Raw genomic sequence first — 15707 nt, forward strand, 5'->3', positions numbered from 1 at the left:
TCTGAAAATGGAAAATTTTAGAGATTAGAGATTAAATGGAATTAATGCGAAGGTCCTAAAACTGGTTGCTTAAAGATATTTTTGATTAAAACAATTAAAATTAAATGAAAAATGAAATTTTAAAAGTAGTTGCTTGAAAATAATCTTGTTTAAAACGCATATAAATAAATTTATCAACTCAACTCAATTTGGTTTCGATTAGATGAAAAACGTAGAAGTTATTTAAGGAATTCTTTTGTATGACTGTGGGTTTTAGTAGCTTTGACTGAGAATTTGATATTTGTATACTCTATGGAGTATATTGATATAGTACTACTCAATATACCAAGCATAACCTATGGTATATTTTAATATTTTTGGTGCATTATACGATATATTTTAAGAATAATACAGCATTGTCTAACTTTTATATAAAATGGGTAGCGGGTATCTCATAATCGAGCCCACTTGAGCTTTCTTACTTGTTATTATTGACAAATTAAAGCCAAATGAAGAAAAGCTTTAAACTTAAAGCTTTAAAGATGCTTCTATTAACATTTATTTATTTGACTTTTATCAAATTCAAATTAAAGCAAAGTTTAACTTCTAACTGCACGAAAATGCATCGCGAAGGAATAAAATCATCTATTGTCAAATTGACTTTGACCTGATAATAATTTGAATTTCATAACTTCCAATCAAAAGCAAGTTGCATATTAAATTCTTTTGCGCCCCCGCAGGGCAACAAAGTAATCACCTGGCGTGCCGCAATTGTTCACTCTCTCTCTCTCTTTCTTCTTCACTATTTCTCGCACTCTGTTTTATTATTTTGCTTTGCTCAGTGACTTTATAATATAGTATATATATATGAGGATCCCTGCTGATTGTTATGCAAAGCGCATGGCGAATAATTTTGAGGCAAATCAAAAAGCAGCGCATCATAAAGTATAAAGCAAAAGTTACAAGGTAAACGAAGACCAAAGCAGACAGTGACGAACCGAGAACGAAGACAGAGAGAGAGAGAGAGAGAAAAATATGTGAAATATTTTACTACTGTCAGCGACAAGGTTTGAGAATTTGGAGCTGTAAAGTATGCGAGACTTCAGTGAGATATGTATAGTATAGACAAAATGACTGACTGACTGACTGACTGGCGAACTGACTGACAATCAAAGTGTTTTTGACGTGACGCTGCTGTTGATGCCACCAAAAGCCGCAAATATGCTGAACACCTCAAGATTAAATGTGCAGCATTCGGTGTGGCGTGGCGTCGCATATGAAGCGACATGAGATACTTTGGCGACGTCAAGTAACAAGCAAATGTATCTTATGCCGTCATGAGCTACGTTTATTGTTTCACTTGGCAGCCGAGAAGAGGCAACATCAGCAGCAAGAGGCAGCAGCACGTGCGTCACACAACCAGTTTCAGGTTGAAGCAAGAGCAAACAACGTCATGAACAATGCAAGAGTCAAATAATCGCAAAGAGAGTTGTCATTAAATGTATCTATAAGATACGAGACTGCATTATAAATAAGAAATTATGAATTTGTTGTCAGCCAAGGCAACTAAGAGCCTAACAAAGTAGGCGTTTTGCTAATACAAAAAGTATTTCATAAATAACTTTTACAATTTGTGTCTGATCGCAACCAATCAGATTTATAATGTTAGAAAAATAATGGAAATTCCCTTGGAATGTTTTTGCAACAATAGAAAATATCTGACGAAAATGCTATAAATAGAATTAACAAAGTCAAAATGCTGAAACGGATCACAAACAAAACTGATGCATTTCAATTGCAATAAAATGCTGGACATCAAATGTTTGCGAATGTTTATGTACAATATGATTTTGGAATGCCGCTGGGAAAATAACTCGGAATATCTGCGTTTGAAACGTGTGTGAAACTCATGCGTGTGGCATTTTAGAATAACCTCAATGTTAAATACATAATTCGAACACAACATCGAGGATTGCCACTTTGAGGAGCATAAAAGCAACTTAAAGTTGCAGTTGCAGTTTCATTCTGTCAAAATGCATTCGCATAATGAATTGCACAATTTTGGAGCGAGAGATGCTTAGGCAGTCAAGTGAGCAAAATAATTTGTGTGCAAAATGTTTTGCATTTCAATTGGGATCTAACGTCTTAATTTCCATTCGAATTAATTTATTAATTATGCCAAGTATTAATGGCTTTTTTGACCAGAATGCAGTAAAGTAAAAGCAACATTTTGATATAGCATTTATATATAGAAATACTTGGTGAAATACAGTTAAGTTATGAAGTAGTTTCTGAATTGAATGCTTCAACTTGAAGGCACTTGAGATACAATAGAGGAATGAACAGAAGAAAAAAAAAAAATACATTTCAACGAATTCCAAGTACTTGACTCTAGAAAAAAATATAAATATAGAGAGAAAAAGCGATATACTATAGCGAAATTATAATAAAAGACTTGCATTGAAGAGGCGGCGTTTGGAAACAGTTGCCCAGCATATGCATTGCATACGGCGAATAATCAGAGTGTATCTCATCTTGAGCTTAGGGCAATGTGCCAGCTGAGCACTCGACAAAATCAAATGGCGGAGACGTGCTGAGTGGCAGGGAGGAGGACGGGGGGGGGATTGACATTAGAATAGGAATAGCTGACGGGCAGCGGTAATTGAATGAGCCAAAGTCAAAGCAACGTTGTGGTCAACGCTATACAAAAATATATACACATAGCGTATACTATATGTACTATATATTGCACACACATATTACACACAAATGAACCCTTCAAGCTAAAATGCTAAAATGAGCAGCATCAGATCCTGCCCCCAATTTCAGCATTTCGACTTCTGGCAGTTTGCCTAGACTTCTACACAAAGTGCTGCGGAAATTGTGGCGCTCGCGGCCCGGAAGTGTTGCCAACGTAATCGAAACGTGCTGCTTGTTGGCTCTGGCAATACTTCCAGCCTCGTTCTCTTCCCACTTACCCTGCCTCCTTCAATTGCTTTTGACTGTCGCCGTCCGGTCAACTTTCATGCAGCGAGCAGTTACATTTCTGTTGCCGTTTCTACTTTATTTTTTTGACTAGTTTGAAGGTTTGCCAGCTGATTTAAATGATTTTTTCACAGCTCTTGGCAACTGTGTGTACTTGCTATTCGCTTTTATTAACGCTAATTGTATTTAGCGGGCAGTGCAAAGCATATTCACAATGCGCAATTGCACTTGAACCACAAGAGCTGCTTTCAATTAATCTGCTCCACAAGCGCATCTTGGCAATTTCCTAAACAATTATGCATTGCAATAACTGCTTAATATAAGCTGAGATGCAGTTGGGTTTCCTATAATATGAATGTAGATTTATCAGTCATATAATCTTCTTTAGTATAAGAAAACTGAAATGTTTATTACTCAATATTTGCAGGTTAATTACATATTTAAATGAAATTCACATCCGGTCAACATATGGATTCAAGTTATCACTGCCTATAATCTTTTCGAACTGCAAGCGACTGACATGGTAAGTAACTGCTAATCATTAAGTTCACCTGATTGTGTATGCCTTAAGGAAATTGTTTCCACATCCATTATTTTTGTTCAAAGTTCAATTTTCGTCCTTAGCTTTTAATGCTGAATTTAAGATCTTTTATTAGTGTTTGTGGGATTGTTGTACTCAAACAAACTGAAAACAATTTTGAGTATAGCTCAATGAAAATCCCAAAGAATTTTCCTCTGTAAAGTGAATTAAGATTAATCTTATAGCTTTTGATTAGCAGTTTAATTAGAACTGCGAATGATTTTGGAATAATTTTCGGTTATAAGACAATTTCAATAATGAATCAATTCGTTCAAAAATGGTGCTAATCCAGAACTATAAGAACCTCGACTTATTTTTAAAGTTATTTCAGTTTATGTTTTATCACCGCAAATAGTGTCTCACCATATCCCCATATCTATACTTTAAATTAAGTTAAGAAGGTATTCCTTAAGCGTTTGCTTTCACTGTCAAACGCCAGAAAGACTTTGGTCTATTGCTTTAGCTTTTGCATATGCAAAATTCAAAGTGTTTTCGACTTGTTGTTATTTGCTGTTATGCGGAAACAGACGCACACTTATCAAAATACTCGTGCACATCAAGAGGAGAGTCTCAGATAAATAGGCAATAAATGTGCATGAATTGTTTTCGTTTGTCGCTGCTTCTGTTGCTGCTGCTGCTTCTTTCCCTCATGTCAAAGTTCAAAAAGTATTTTGTACTTTACTTTGTTCTTCGGATTTTGTATGCGATGTACAATGACAGTGTAAATATATGCATGACATACAGGCTGCTTAGTGATGGTACCATGAGTGCGATAGGCACGAGTTATTGAGAATGAAGGAAATAAATGAAAGTTGCAAAAGTTAAGTTTATTAATAACTATATTCTTTGCTTACTATATTTTAGTAAAATTAACTAATAATAAACTAATAAATAATGACACTCGTGTCACGTCACTTTTGCAGCTCTAGGTTCGATGCAGCTATCGCTACAGTTCAAACTACGGTTATAGCTACTGCTTTAGATACAGAGCTCTGGCTGCAGATACATCTAAAGTTTCATTTGGCAGCCATGTGTGTGCGTCGCACTTTATATACATGAGCGTGTATTGTATATTGTTGTGTATTTATCAGCTCGTCTCTGTATTTGTATTTGTATCGATGTCGACAATTGATTACGTATTCCGCATGTTGTATTGTCGCGACAGAATTTAATTTCATTCTTATGGGACGCACATTCTCGATCAAGCACCGACCAATTCCCGCCTATTCACCTCGCTCTCCACCTCTCAGCTGTCTCTCTGTCTGTCTGTCTAGTTGTCTGTCCATTGTCTATCGTTGTCTGTATTGAACTGTAACGCATTCAAAGTGCTTGTTGTTGTTGTTGTTGCCTCACACTACACAGCCTGAAAAATTGTTTTTGTATTGTCGCTTCGAAGGGGTTTTCACAGCATTTGTGTTCTCTGGTCACTTGCTTGCCATTTGACGTTTGCTTTATTCTACATACGTACATACATACGTATGTAAGGTTAACGACGGGGCGTGTTTGTTGCTGCTCAGTAGTGTATAGTGCAATTTTCCATAGTTCACAAAATTAGCAGCAAACAAATAGATTTGTTGGAATGGGTTGCTTTGTGTCTAAGCGAATACGATGAAAATTTGGCAGAATACTTTAGAATAGGCGAGCGAAGATTATTTATCTATATAAAACGATTTTAAATAATTTTCAAAAAAGTTCTTGGCAAACTTTTTGTAATTATCTAATTTAATGCAAAGAAAACTGGGTTTGGTCAGCTTAACTGCAGCGTTGCTTTGCACATGGACTAAGCAGGGAAGGTTACTTTAGCGAATAAGTGAATAGAATTCATTTGTGACACAAATAAAGTGATACAAACGATTTAAAACAATTTTTCAAAATTATTTTAAAATTTATAAATTAAAGAGTGCTAAAAAAACAAATAAGAATGCTAATGTACTCAACTGTGAGATACCCACAACCCATTGAATTCTTTTTAAAATATACCAGTATTCATTTTAAATATATCGCAAAATACTAAAAAAATATATCAAAGTCATATTGATATTGCAGTATTCATTTTAAGATATACCACATGAAAATACCAGAATGTAGTATTTAAAAAATATATCATGGAGTGCAAAATATACCAGATTGTATTTTATGTTTTGACCGATTGCTAAATACTACTACGATTACTAAATACTACAATACTAAAAATGTACCCAAGGCTATATTCGGTATATTGATGTAGAATACATTAAAAATGAATCATCAGGTGCAAATATACCAAATTATATTTTATATTTTTACCGATTGTATATCTGTTTAATAAATATTTAATAGCAGTCAAAACATTTTTTTTTAATAGAGAATTAGAGAAAAATTACTATAATCTATGACAGATAGTTTTCACACTCATCTAACTTTAGTCAAAGGCAATAAATAATATTTTTAGTTAATGAAATTTCGCTACACTTCAGCTTGCATGTGTTTTCGCTGCTTTAAATATAGTTTCAACATTTTATACTGTTGTGCCTAAAAATTCAACAGTCAAGTTAATTTAACGATTGCACACACTTTGCCTTCGCGTGTTATTTTAATTAGCAATCGCATGCTAAAAACCTTAAACTACGAGTACATTTGTATATTTGTATATGCCAAATCATCGTCAACAAACAATATTTTTGAAGTTAAACTTTTTGTGTTGTTGTGCGAGAAATACACAACAATTTTAAGGGGAAAACAATTTTGTGTGATTTTGAATTGAGTGAGTGGAGGGAGAAGTGAAGAAGTAAGAAGTCAGCTGGCAATTTCCTTGACGTTTCGCCAAAATGTGACAGTTTCGTTTCCTGGCCAGAATCTTTCGGGGATTCGCAACGTCTCGACCCGATTTCCCCAATTCTCTCTTGCTCTCGACTGTCGTTGACATGCAAAAGCAGCTACGTGACATGGCAACGTGCATGAACGGTTGTTGTTGTTGTTGTGATTGTGGTTCGTTGTTGCCACAGCGAAACGTGTTACATTTATGTTAACACATTTGTGCACGTTGCGTGCGAGCGAGCTAGCGATAATGGCACTTGCAGCAGCAGCAGCAACAGCAACAGCAGAAGCTACTCCTCGTATACGTATACGTAATATGGCATGCCACAAAATTCTAAAACAGACAACCTTATGTAACACACAGGGACGCACAGTCTGCTACGCTTCACTTTGACTGACAGCCATTTTGACTTTGAGCGTTTCGCTTCTCTTTTTGCCCCGTGGTCGTCATTTGATCTGCTCATAAAATTATTAGTTTTGCTGCTGTTGACTGTGAAAGAACGTGTCTGCTGCATCGAATTGCTTTAAAAACATATATCAGCGTATATATTGCACTCACTTCTCTCTCTCTTTGTAGTTCGTTCGTTCGCTATTCATTCAAATATTTTGCTTTATTTATTTATAATATTTTTGAAGCCAACTGTGCTGTGTGCTTATTTATTATCGTTATTTGCTGCCTGTCGCTGCTTTGTCGCTTTTAACTCTGTTCTCCACACAAGCAGCAAACAATTCATTTCGCATATGTCGCATAAATATGCAAGTCATGCGACGACGACACAACAACAAAGTCAAGACATCAAAACTTCCCCCCCACTTCCCACCATATACAAAAGTGCAACCTCAAGTCGAATTCCCAAATGAGTCTCGTCTCTGTGTTTTCCCTTTCTCTCGGTTCTATTCGAATTTTATTAGACATATTTAGAGTAATCTGTATGCAAGTCGCAACAACGGAAATGGATTAGATCGTTAGCTTATTGATTTGCATGGCACATTCAGATATTGTTGTTGTTGCTGTTGTTCGCCTTGGCTAAAAGGGTTTCACAATTTCGAGGAACTTTTCAATGTTCAATTGCACTTGATTTGCATGTCTACCACATAAACATTTACTGCAATTAAATCTAATTGTAATTTTAATTGCATAATTGATTTAAATTATTTTATTATGCCAAATAGGAAATGTTCTTTGTTTTTTTGGTCAAGTTTCAAGGTGTCTTAAAGTGTTTTTGCTAAAGTGAACTTTGATAAACAGTTTATGTTTATATAAAGTGCTTTTATTTCACTCTCTGCGTCTGGCGTTATTGGATATCAAAAGTGTCAGGTGTGTCTGGAGCAGAGCTCAGTTCTTGGAAGAAAAGTTTTCTGCGAAAATTTATTCGTTTTCTCACAATTGCTTAGACAGTGACATGAAAAGTATTGAGTGTTTTTTTAGAGGCTTTATTTGCATCCGGTTAACTTAATTACAGGTTTGAGTATCGTTTATGTTGTACAATTTTAAATTGTGAAATTAATATCTGATGTTGTTTTGTATTTTTTTCTAATTGCTTAACTGCACTTTAAAATGAACAGCTAAATGATATATCTCATAATGTTTTAGATAAGATTTTAACATTATAATTGTATAGAATTAATTTGACAAGCAACATTCAATCGTACACATAGAGAAATCAATTCTGATATAATGCAATTTTTAATCAAATCCAAAACTTTTCTAAATTCAACTGAGAGCAAAAATCATGATTTATCAATTTATCTAAGGGAATTGACCAAAAAATTTATTAAATGATCATTCTTAAAAAAAGTTTTTTGACGAAAGACATTTTGAATGGAATATTTGTATTATTTAGATTACCTTTCGCATAAATTAGGAATATTATTCATAATGTAATTTTATGAATACTAATTTTGTTTAGGATTGAATATTCTTTTGAAGAATTTATATGAAAGGATGTTAATAATTAATACAAATTAAACAACTTTATTCTTTTTTTAATTAATTCGTTTAAACATTTTATAATTTTGCCTTGGCACCTTCTACCAAACCAAATTTCATTCAAAGGTTGTATAATATCTTTTAACGAACTTAGCTTTACTTTCTTTAGTATCTTCAAGATACTGTATATATATTTGTAAATTTTATCTCTGTAGAATCATGCCATAAGCCATGCCTTAAACCATCTAGTTGCTGTTATATTTATGGCTTACTTTTGGCTGTGGTCATGATTGTGATTATGCTGCAAGGATTTGGTGGGCAGAGTTCTCAGAGTGTTAGGGCAACCCGCTGATAGCACACAAATTGTGTTCGCTGGCAAGCAACAGTTAAACAGCCACAACAAAAACAAACAATGTCGAAGCTCACTTGCTACAGCTGCTCCTGTTCTTGCCCCGCTTGCCCCGTACCCCGTGCCCCGCTTCGGGCAATGCAAAGTGCAAATCCCCTGACAAAGCTGAAATTTAATTAGCAGCCAGCAAGTGGCGTTTGCAAATGAAATTACATACAAAAACGAGGCGACGCTCGCGCGATGCATGCAACCGATTCAGCTTAAAATGAACGCCCCCACACACACACACGCACACAAACACATACAGTTTACATACATATACAGTATGATACTGTTGGCCCCTTTTGGCATTGAAAATCCCGCACCAGCTTCACACACTGGCTTAACATTTTGCCACTTGGCAGCGGGACTCCGAGCTAAGCATAAAGCCAAAAAACGTCGAATGAAAACAACAAGAGCGGAAATAAAATACACGACAACACACACGGACAGGACACATACTAATACACACACACACGACACGAACAACGTTGTTGGCCTTTAGCTTTTGTTTTTGGCCCTCGCGTCATGTTTTTTCGCATTTTTGTTTCTGCCTTTGTTTTTTTTTTGTTTTTGCCTGTAATCCTCGCGAGCTTTACAATAAACACGAAAATATAATTTGCAACATTGCGAGGCAGGCAGACTTAGAGACTGTGGACGTGGCTGGAGAGAGAGAAGTAGTGAAGGGGAAAGGGGGAACGATGTATCAACTGCAAGTAACACTAATTACCTGGAACTAAATATGGCGCCGGATTTGGTGGCGGCAGCCAATACGTTGCCGTTATCGCCGGATACGACTGATGGCCATTTGTGGCCATGTTTGTGGGCTGCTGCTGTTGCTGCTGATGCGGGGCCGGGGGCGGGGAATGAGGCGACATGCCGGAGCCGCACAATTTGTTGTTGCTATTGCTGTTGTATTGCTGATGTTGGGCTGTTGCTATTGCTGCTGCTGCTGCTGCTGATGTTGCACATGTTGTTAGCGGTGGTTTGGCCAACAGAGGGCGCAGCTGTAGCTCGCTAGCATTGCCATTTCCGTTTCCGTTGATATTGGACGCAGTGACACTGTTGTTATTATTGCTGTTGTTGTTGCTGTTGTTGCTGCTGTTGTTGTTGCTGTCGTTGCTACTGTTGCTATTGCTGTTTAAGCCACTGCTGCATTCCATGATATTTGGATTTTTCATAGCGTGCTTTATTTATGGCCCGCTAGATGGCGCCACACACACAAACACACACACACACACTAGCGTTCACACACTTTTTCAACGTAGCACAAAAAAGGGCAACTGCGCTGCGTTTGTTTTTTATGGGCCACTTGGGCTATATTAAAATACCAAGCAAATACTTTGTTTGTTGGCTGTGCAAATATCTAGATTATATACAGATATATATGGTTATCGATATAGAGATATATTTATATTTAGTTAGGGCCACAATTATTCACTTGTGCATAATTTGAATTTTATTTGCGCGCAAAAAAGACTCAAAAACAATAGCAACAATTGAATATGCATTTTTTTTTTGTTGTTGTTGCTGTTGTTTTCAACTTTTTTGTGTGATTATTTTTAATACGAAACGCGTGCTCTATTGTTATTATTATTGTAGTTATTTGCGGTTGTCGTTGCTGCTGCTGTTGTTGTTCACCATTTTTTATGGTCTACCATTTTTGTATAACTAATTAATTTGCCATATTGCCGTTGCGTCGTCTGCAGTTTGCTTTTGTAATAATTGTGCACGGTCTCTGTCTCTCTCTATCTTCTCTCTCTCTCTCTCTCTCTTTCGCACTTTGCGTTTGTTATTATATTTATTTACTTTCAATTTGTTGCATATCAACGTCGCATCGCATCATATCGAGCGTTAATGTGCTGAGCATGTCATTTCATTTGGCTGTCTTATTTGCCGTTGCTATTAAGCTTATTATGACAATCACATAGCACAGTTATTTGATTTTCGCATTTAATGTCATTTAGATGACGGCTCATGCAATTGATTGCTGCTGCCTTTTTAAGGTGCCCACCCACCTCACTTTCGCCTCAGCAATTTTTATGTTTTTTCGCCGACTTTTTAGTCGTCACACCAAATTACATAAACTAAGAAACTCTAAACTGAAATATATATACTTTTCATGTTTGTATTTACTCAACAATTCTCTAAGACCATGTGCAGCTGTGACGAGGTCTAATCAGCTTGAAAAATACCCGACACAGTCTGTGTTTGTACAGTAACACTAACAACAAAAGTATAACCCAAGCCTACAATGGAAAATCAAGCGAGGAAGAGAAGCAGGGCGCGAAATTGAAACCGTAACTAAACAACTGACGACAACTGTCTACATACAGTAATTGTGAAATTTTAAGCTTATTTATTAACGACAACAACACATCACAGGTTGTCGTCTCAGTGGCTTTATTTCTATGTGAAATTCTTGACTCTCCCAAGTAAAAAAGAAAGCTGAAGCTTGACTATGATATGACATGAATGTTGATCGATTGTTCTCAGTTGCACTACAAATTGATTAGCAAAGTTCTGTAACAAAATGTGAGATTTGTCAAAATTGTATTTAATGTTTTCACTAAATTTCATTTTATTTAATTTCTTTTCATTCCATTGCATTTTAATCCATTTCTTCTCATTTTGTTTAATACAATTTCATTTTATTTCATTTATAATAAAATTGGGTTAATGCTCAATATGAATTATATTAAATTGAGAATGAGAAAGAAGAAATAAATTGATGTATAAAGTAATTTTATATTAAGTACTGAATTCTTGTATTTACATATGATTTTATAATAATTTTTATGTAATTTATTTGCATTTACATTCTTTTATTTTTGATTGTTATTCATTTCAGTTCATTTTATTACGTTTCATTTCATTTCATTTCTTTTTAAAATATTTCATTTTATTTTGTTCAATTTAATACATTTCATTTTGTTTCATTTAATTTAATTTAGTTTAATTTCATTTCATTTAAATTCATTTCATTTCTGTCAATTATATTATTTAATTTCATAATTTTGCACTTTATTTCATTTCATTTCGATTCATTTCATTTTATTAAATTTAAGTTTTTTTTCACTAAATTTCATTTTACTTCATTTCATTTGATTCCATTGCATTTTAATCCATTTCTTCTCATTTTGTTTTATACAATTTCATTTTATTTTTATTTTATTGCTTTAGATATTTTTACAAATTTTATTTAATTCTTTATTTTATAGAAATTCAATTTTCATTGGTTACTTTAATGTTGCCCTTTAAGAAATGTAATTTATATTCTAGTTCTGTTCTTTCATTATATTAATTTTCATCGAACAAAGGATTCAATTGTTTTTTTTTGTCGTATTTCTGGACACATTCTTAAGAATTCCATCAACTCGTCTCATCAAATTGATGGCAATTCAATACGCTGCAATCCTTGGCTATCTCATCTCATGGTTTTCACAGAATAGATACTATATTTATATTTACACAGAGACTTTCTGGTCAAATGAAGTATTTTTCATGTCAACTATTTTCTATTTTCTACTTGTTGCTCATTTTTTTTTTCCATACTTTCCTCGACTTGTCTTCAGGCTGTCTATTTTCAATTTCTTGTGGCTCAGCTAAATTGACGTTTGCCAGTCTCTATTGACAGAGTCTGTTCGCTTTGCCTGTTGCCCCTGCCCCGCATTTTTCCCCCATCCTTTACGCTTTATGCTGTTTGTACACGGTCAACATATAGACATAAATATGCGTAAATAAACGACAACTCATCGGCTGGTTTCTATATACTCAACCTCATACATGAATACATATATTTATGTTCGTAGTTGGAGCTCTTAGAGAAGAAAGTGCAAATATTGAAAGAGTTGTTCATATTTTGCAGGTGTGCTGCTTGTTGCTTGTTGCAACATGCAACAGATATATGCTAACTACACGACAATTGTGGCAATCGTGTCAAATGTGGCAACGACATACATACACTTATACTTTACTATGCATTTAAAATGCAATTGCCTCTATTTTCTACTCTTGTTGTAATCACTTTTTTAACGCTTCGCTGAGCGCACTCGAAACTAACCAATTTGTCAACTCAGCCAACAATTGTTGTCGTGCTTTTTTGTTGGATTTGGTTTTGGTTTATATTGAAATTAGCGCAAGGTTGCACAAGAGACAATTCCAATTTTAATTCCAATGCAATAGATGTGACTTCGAATACCTCAAGTATTCGTACTTCAGTTGAGAACTTTATAAAACAACTCATTATCATCGTCGTCGTCGTCTTTGACCTTTGCTGTGCCACTTGCACTTTACTCATTATCGTTCGCATTTCCTGAGCGCACCTCTTCAAATAAATAACAACAACAACAATTATCGCATAAACTCCATTAACTTTACAATTTACACTTTGAACTCGTTGAAGGTAAAACAAAACTAAAAATACAAAAAAAAAACCATATGTGAACTCGTCGTTCGTATATCAAAATTTCTAGAGCGTAAAGCAACGCTTTTCTCTATTAAAAAATTAAAGCATTTGAAGCATGTTAAATTAGAGAGTGATAGAGAGTTACATAAATATTCCGCGACGAGCATATCGCTGGCATGGAAAAAGTCTTAAGTGGGGGCGGAGTTGCTAGAGGAAGTTGTAAAAAATACGCGGAAAATGATTAAAGTAATTTTAGGGCAGAAAATATCTTTCATAATAAGTATTTTGCACTTGAAGTGCATTCTCATTTTGGATAAAACCATATTCTACAATTATACCAAAAATATATTACAAAAATGCTGCAATATACCAAAAGCTATATTTAGTATATCGATATTGTACTACATTAGAAATATACCACAGAGTACAAAATATACCAGATTGTGAGCTAAGGCAACTAAGACCCGATTTTTTGCCCATGAAAAGCGTGATTTGTATTGATATACTAATGTTGTTCCTATATCATGTAAACTACATTTTGAGTTGAAAATATTCGAACATAAATTGAATAATTCTTAATTCATCCATTTTCTTTTTTAATATTTCTACTTTTGCCGGGTTTAAGAAAAACTTGTGCCCTCTTTTATTTTTCCCACTGTAGCTCTGCTTATTTATATGTGTTTATAACATATGAGTACTCGCAGTCGCATTTATGAGTATTTTTGGGTTCACTTTTGGGTTGACGAGCTGTTGACATTTTGTATTTAATATGCCGCACACCTTTTGTCGCCGTTGTTGTTGTTGTTGTTGTGGTCGCATTGCGTTTCAAATTCACAAAAATTGACAACTGACAATTTCCGTTTGTTGCCGGCTCAGCAAGAGCAACATACTCGCTTCCCTTCTTCCCCTGAAATAGTCCAAAAATCCCTCAAAAAGAACCAACTGATTATTTTCAATTGGAATTTAGTTTGCGGCCAAAGTGATTCATTTTCATTTTCATTTGCTCTGACGCCAAAAAATCCATTACGTGAATATGCCGCGTGTTATTTGTTTTTGGATTTCAACTAAAATGAAATACACAGCAACAGCAACAACAACAGCAACAAAATTAAGATACACGAGCTACAGATACAGATATTATCTATAGATGTGTGTTTTTTCAATTTAATGACACTTGTTCTAGTTGTGTGTTTGCCTATGGCATCTTTCAATATTTGCACAAATGCTCGAGAGAAAGATCAAGAGAGCGAGAGACAATGAGACAATGAGACAGTCGACAGTCAATAAGTTTTTCCCAACAATTGTGCGAGTGTGTTAGGGCGCAGTCCGACCTTGAGATAGTATCTTTTATTGTGGTGTTCAGGTAGTTCAGCGGCGACAAAGAAGTCGAAAAGCCTTTTATGACGATATAGTCGACGGCACTCCCCAAAATACAAAATAATCCAACATTTGAGGCACTGATGCGTAACGTCAACTGGATCGGAAATCGGTTTAACTGCGAACGTATATAGTATATAGTATCTATATACATTTCGTATCTATAGCTATTGTTCTGTGTGAGTTGAGTATCAGCTGATGTAGCTTGCTGCAAATTTATGTAAATACATGCGACACGCTTTGCTAATGCACATTTGCTTAGGTAAATAGAGCTTTATCAACACACAACTACAGTGGGCACTAAATAAAGGCGAATGCAGCTGGAAAATTACGTTCTTATCGTTGGGTTAATTATGTGTAAAATTCCACGATGATTATGCACACATTGGCCTGCATTCTTTGGGCTTGCAGTTACACTTTGTATCTCACAGATACTTTTTTTTTGCACTTTGACAGCAGCCGCAACGCCTGCGCAGTTGGTTTTGTAATTTTCGTTAAGCGTTAAGTTTTAAAACTGATTACGACGCGCACGTCTCGCGCGTGTTTATCGGAGTCTGAGTCGGAGTTGGCATCTCTTTCTCTCTCTCTGGCTCGTCGTTGTATCTGTAAGATACAATACCTAAAACTAAATACGAAAAACGCGACTGATTGCTGGGCGATTGAGTGACAAACTGCTAGCGTCGCTGTTTTTACTTTTTTTTTTGCGCTTGTCGCTGTCGTGCGGTTTATTTTACTTGATTTTTATTCTGTTTCTCTGCTGCTGTTGTTGTTGTTGTTGTTGTTGTCTCTTTTCGCCTTTTTTTCAGCTGTTTAGCTTTTTGTTTTGTCGCTGTAGTTGTTGTTGTAGTAGTATTGCTTGTGTATACGTATGTACTTTAGCCATTGTGTACTCAGTTCACGATGTGCCTCTGTCCCAAAGCCCAACCGCATGGCAACGTTTAACGTCAACGTCAACGACAACGTCGCAGCCGAAGTCGAAGTCACAGTTGACGTCGCTGTCGATGTCAACGTCGCAACGCTCGCATACAAAATTATCATTATTATTGTTGCCTTTAGTTTTGACATTTTTCACTTTGGTTAAATGGCATTTTGCGACAAAATGCTTGAGATATCCACACACAACAAAACACAATACAACACGACACACAAAACAATGTCAATTGTAATGCGAAAATCAAATACACTGGCTTATGATAAGAATAGATCGAAAGATTAAGTCGAAATACAACAAGAAAATTAGTTGAAATAATGGCAACAAAATTAG

At 35.3% G+C, this 15707-nt stretch overlaps 1 protein-coding gene across 4 annotated transcripts in view; it reads right to left on the reverse strand.

Moving 5' to 3' along the window:
- LOC133834980 (CUGBP Elav-like family member 2) overlaps positions 1-15707 on the reverse strand; it is a 63999-nt gene that overhangs the window by 21300 nt on the left and 26992 nt on the right. Inside the window, exon 2 of one of the 4 annotated variants that reach the window (XM_062264797.1) lies at positions 9389-10024. The exons of the other annotated variants lie outside the window; for them this stretch is intronic. Coding sequence (XP_062120781.1) covers positions 9389-9839 — 451 coding nt within the window. The 5' untranslated portion in view covers positions 9840-10024. The remainder of the gene's footprint in view (positions 1-9388; positions 10025-15707) is intronic. 4 annotated transcript variants of the gene reach the window in all.

This window comes from Drosophila sulfurigaster, chromosome 2L, assembly GCF_023558435.1.
Source record: "Drosophila sulfurigaster albostrigata strain 15112-1811.04 chromosome 2L, ASM2355843v2, whole genome shotgun sequence".
Classification (NCBI taxonomy): Eukaryota; Metazoa; Arthropoda; class Insecta; order Diptera; family Drosophilidae; genus Drosophila; species Drosophila sulfurigaster.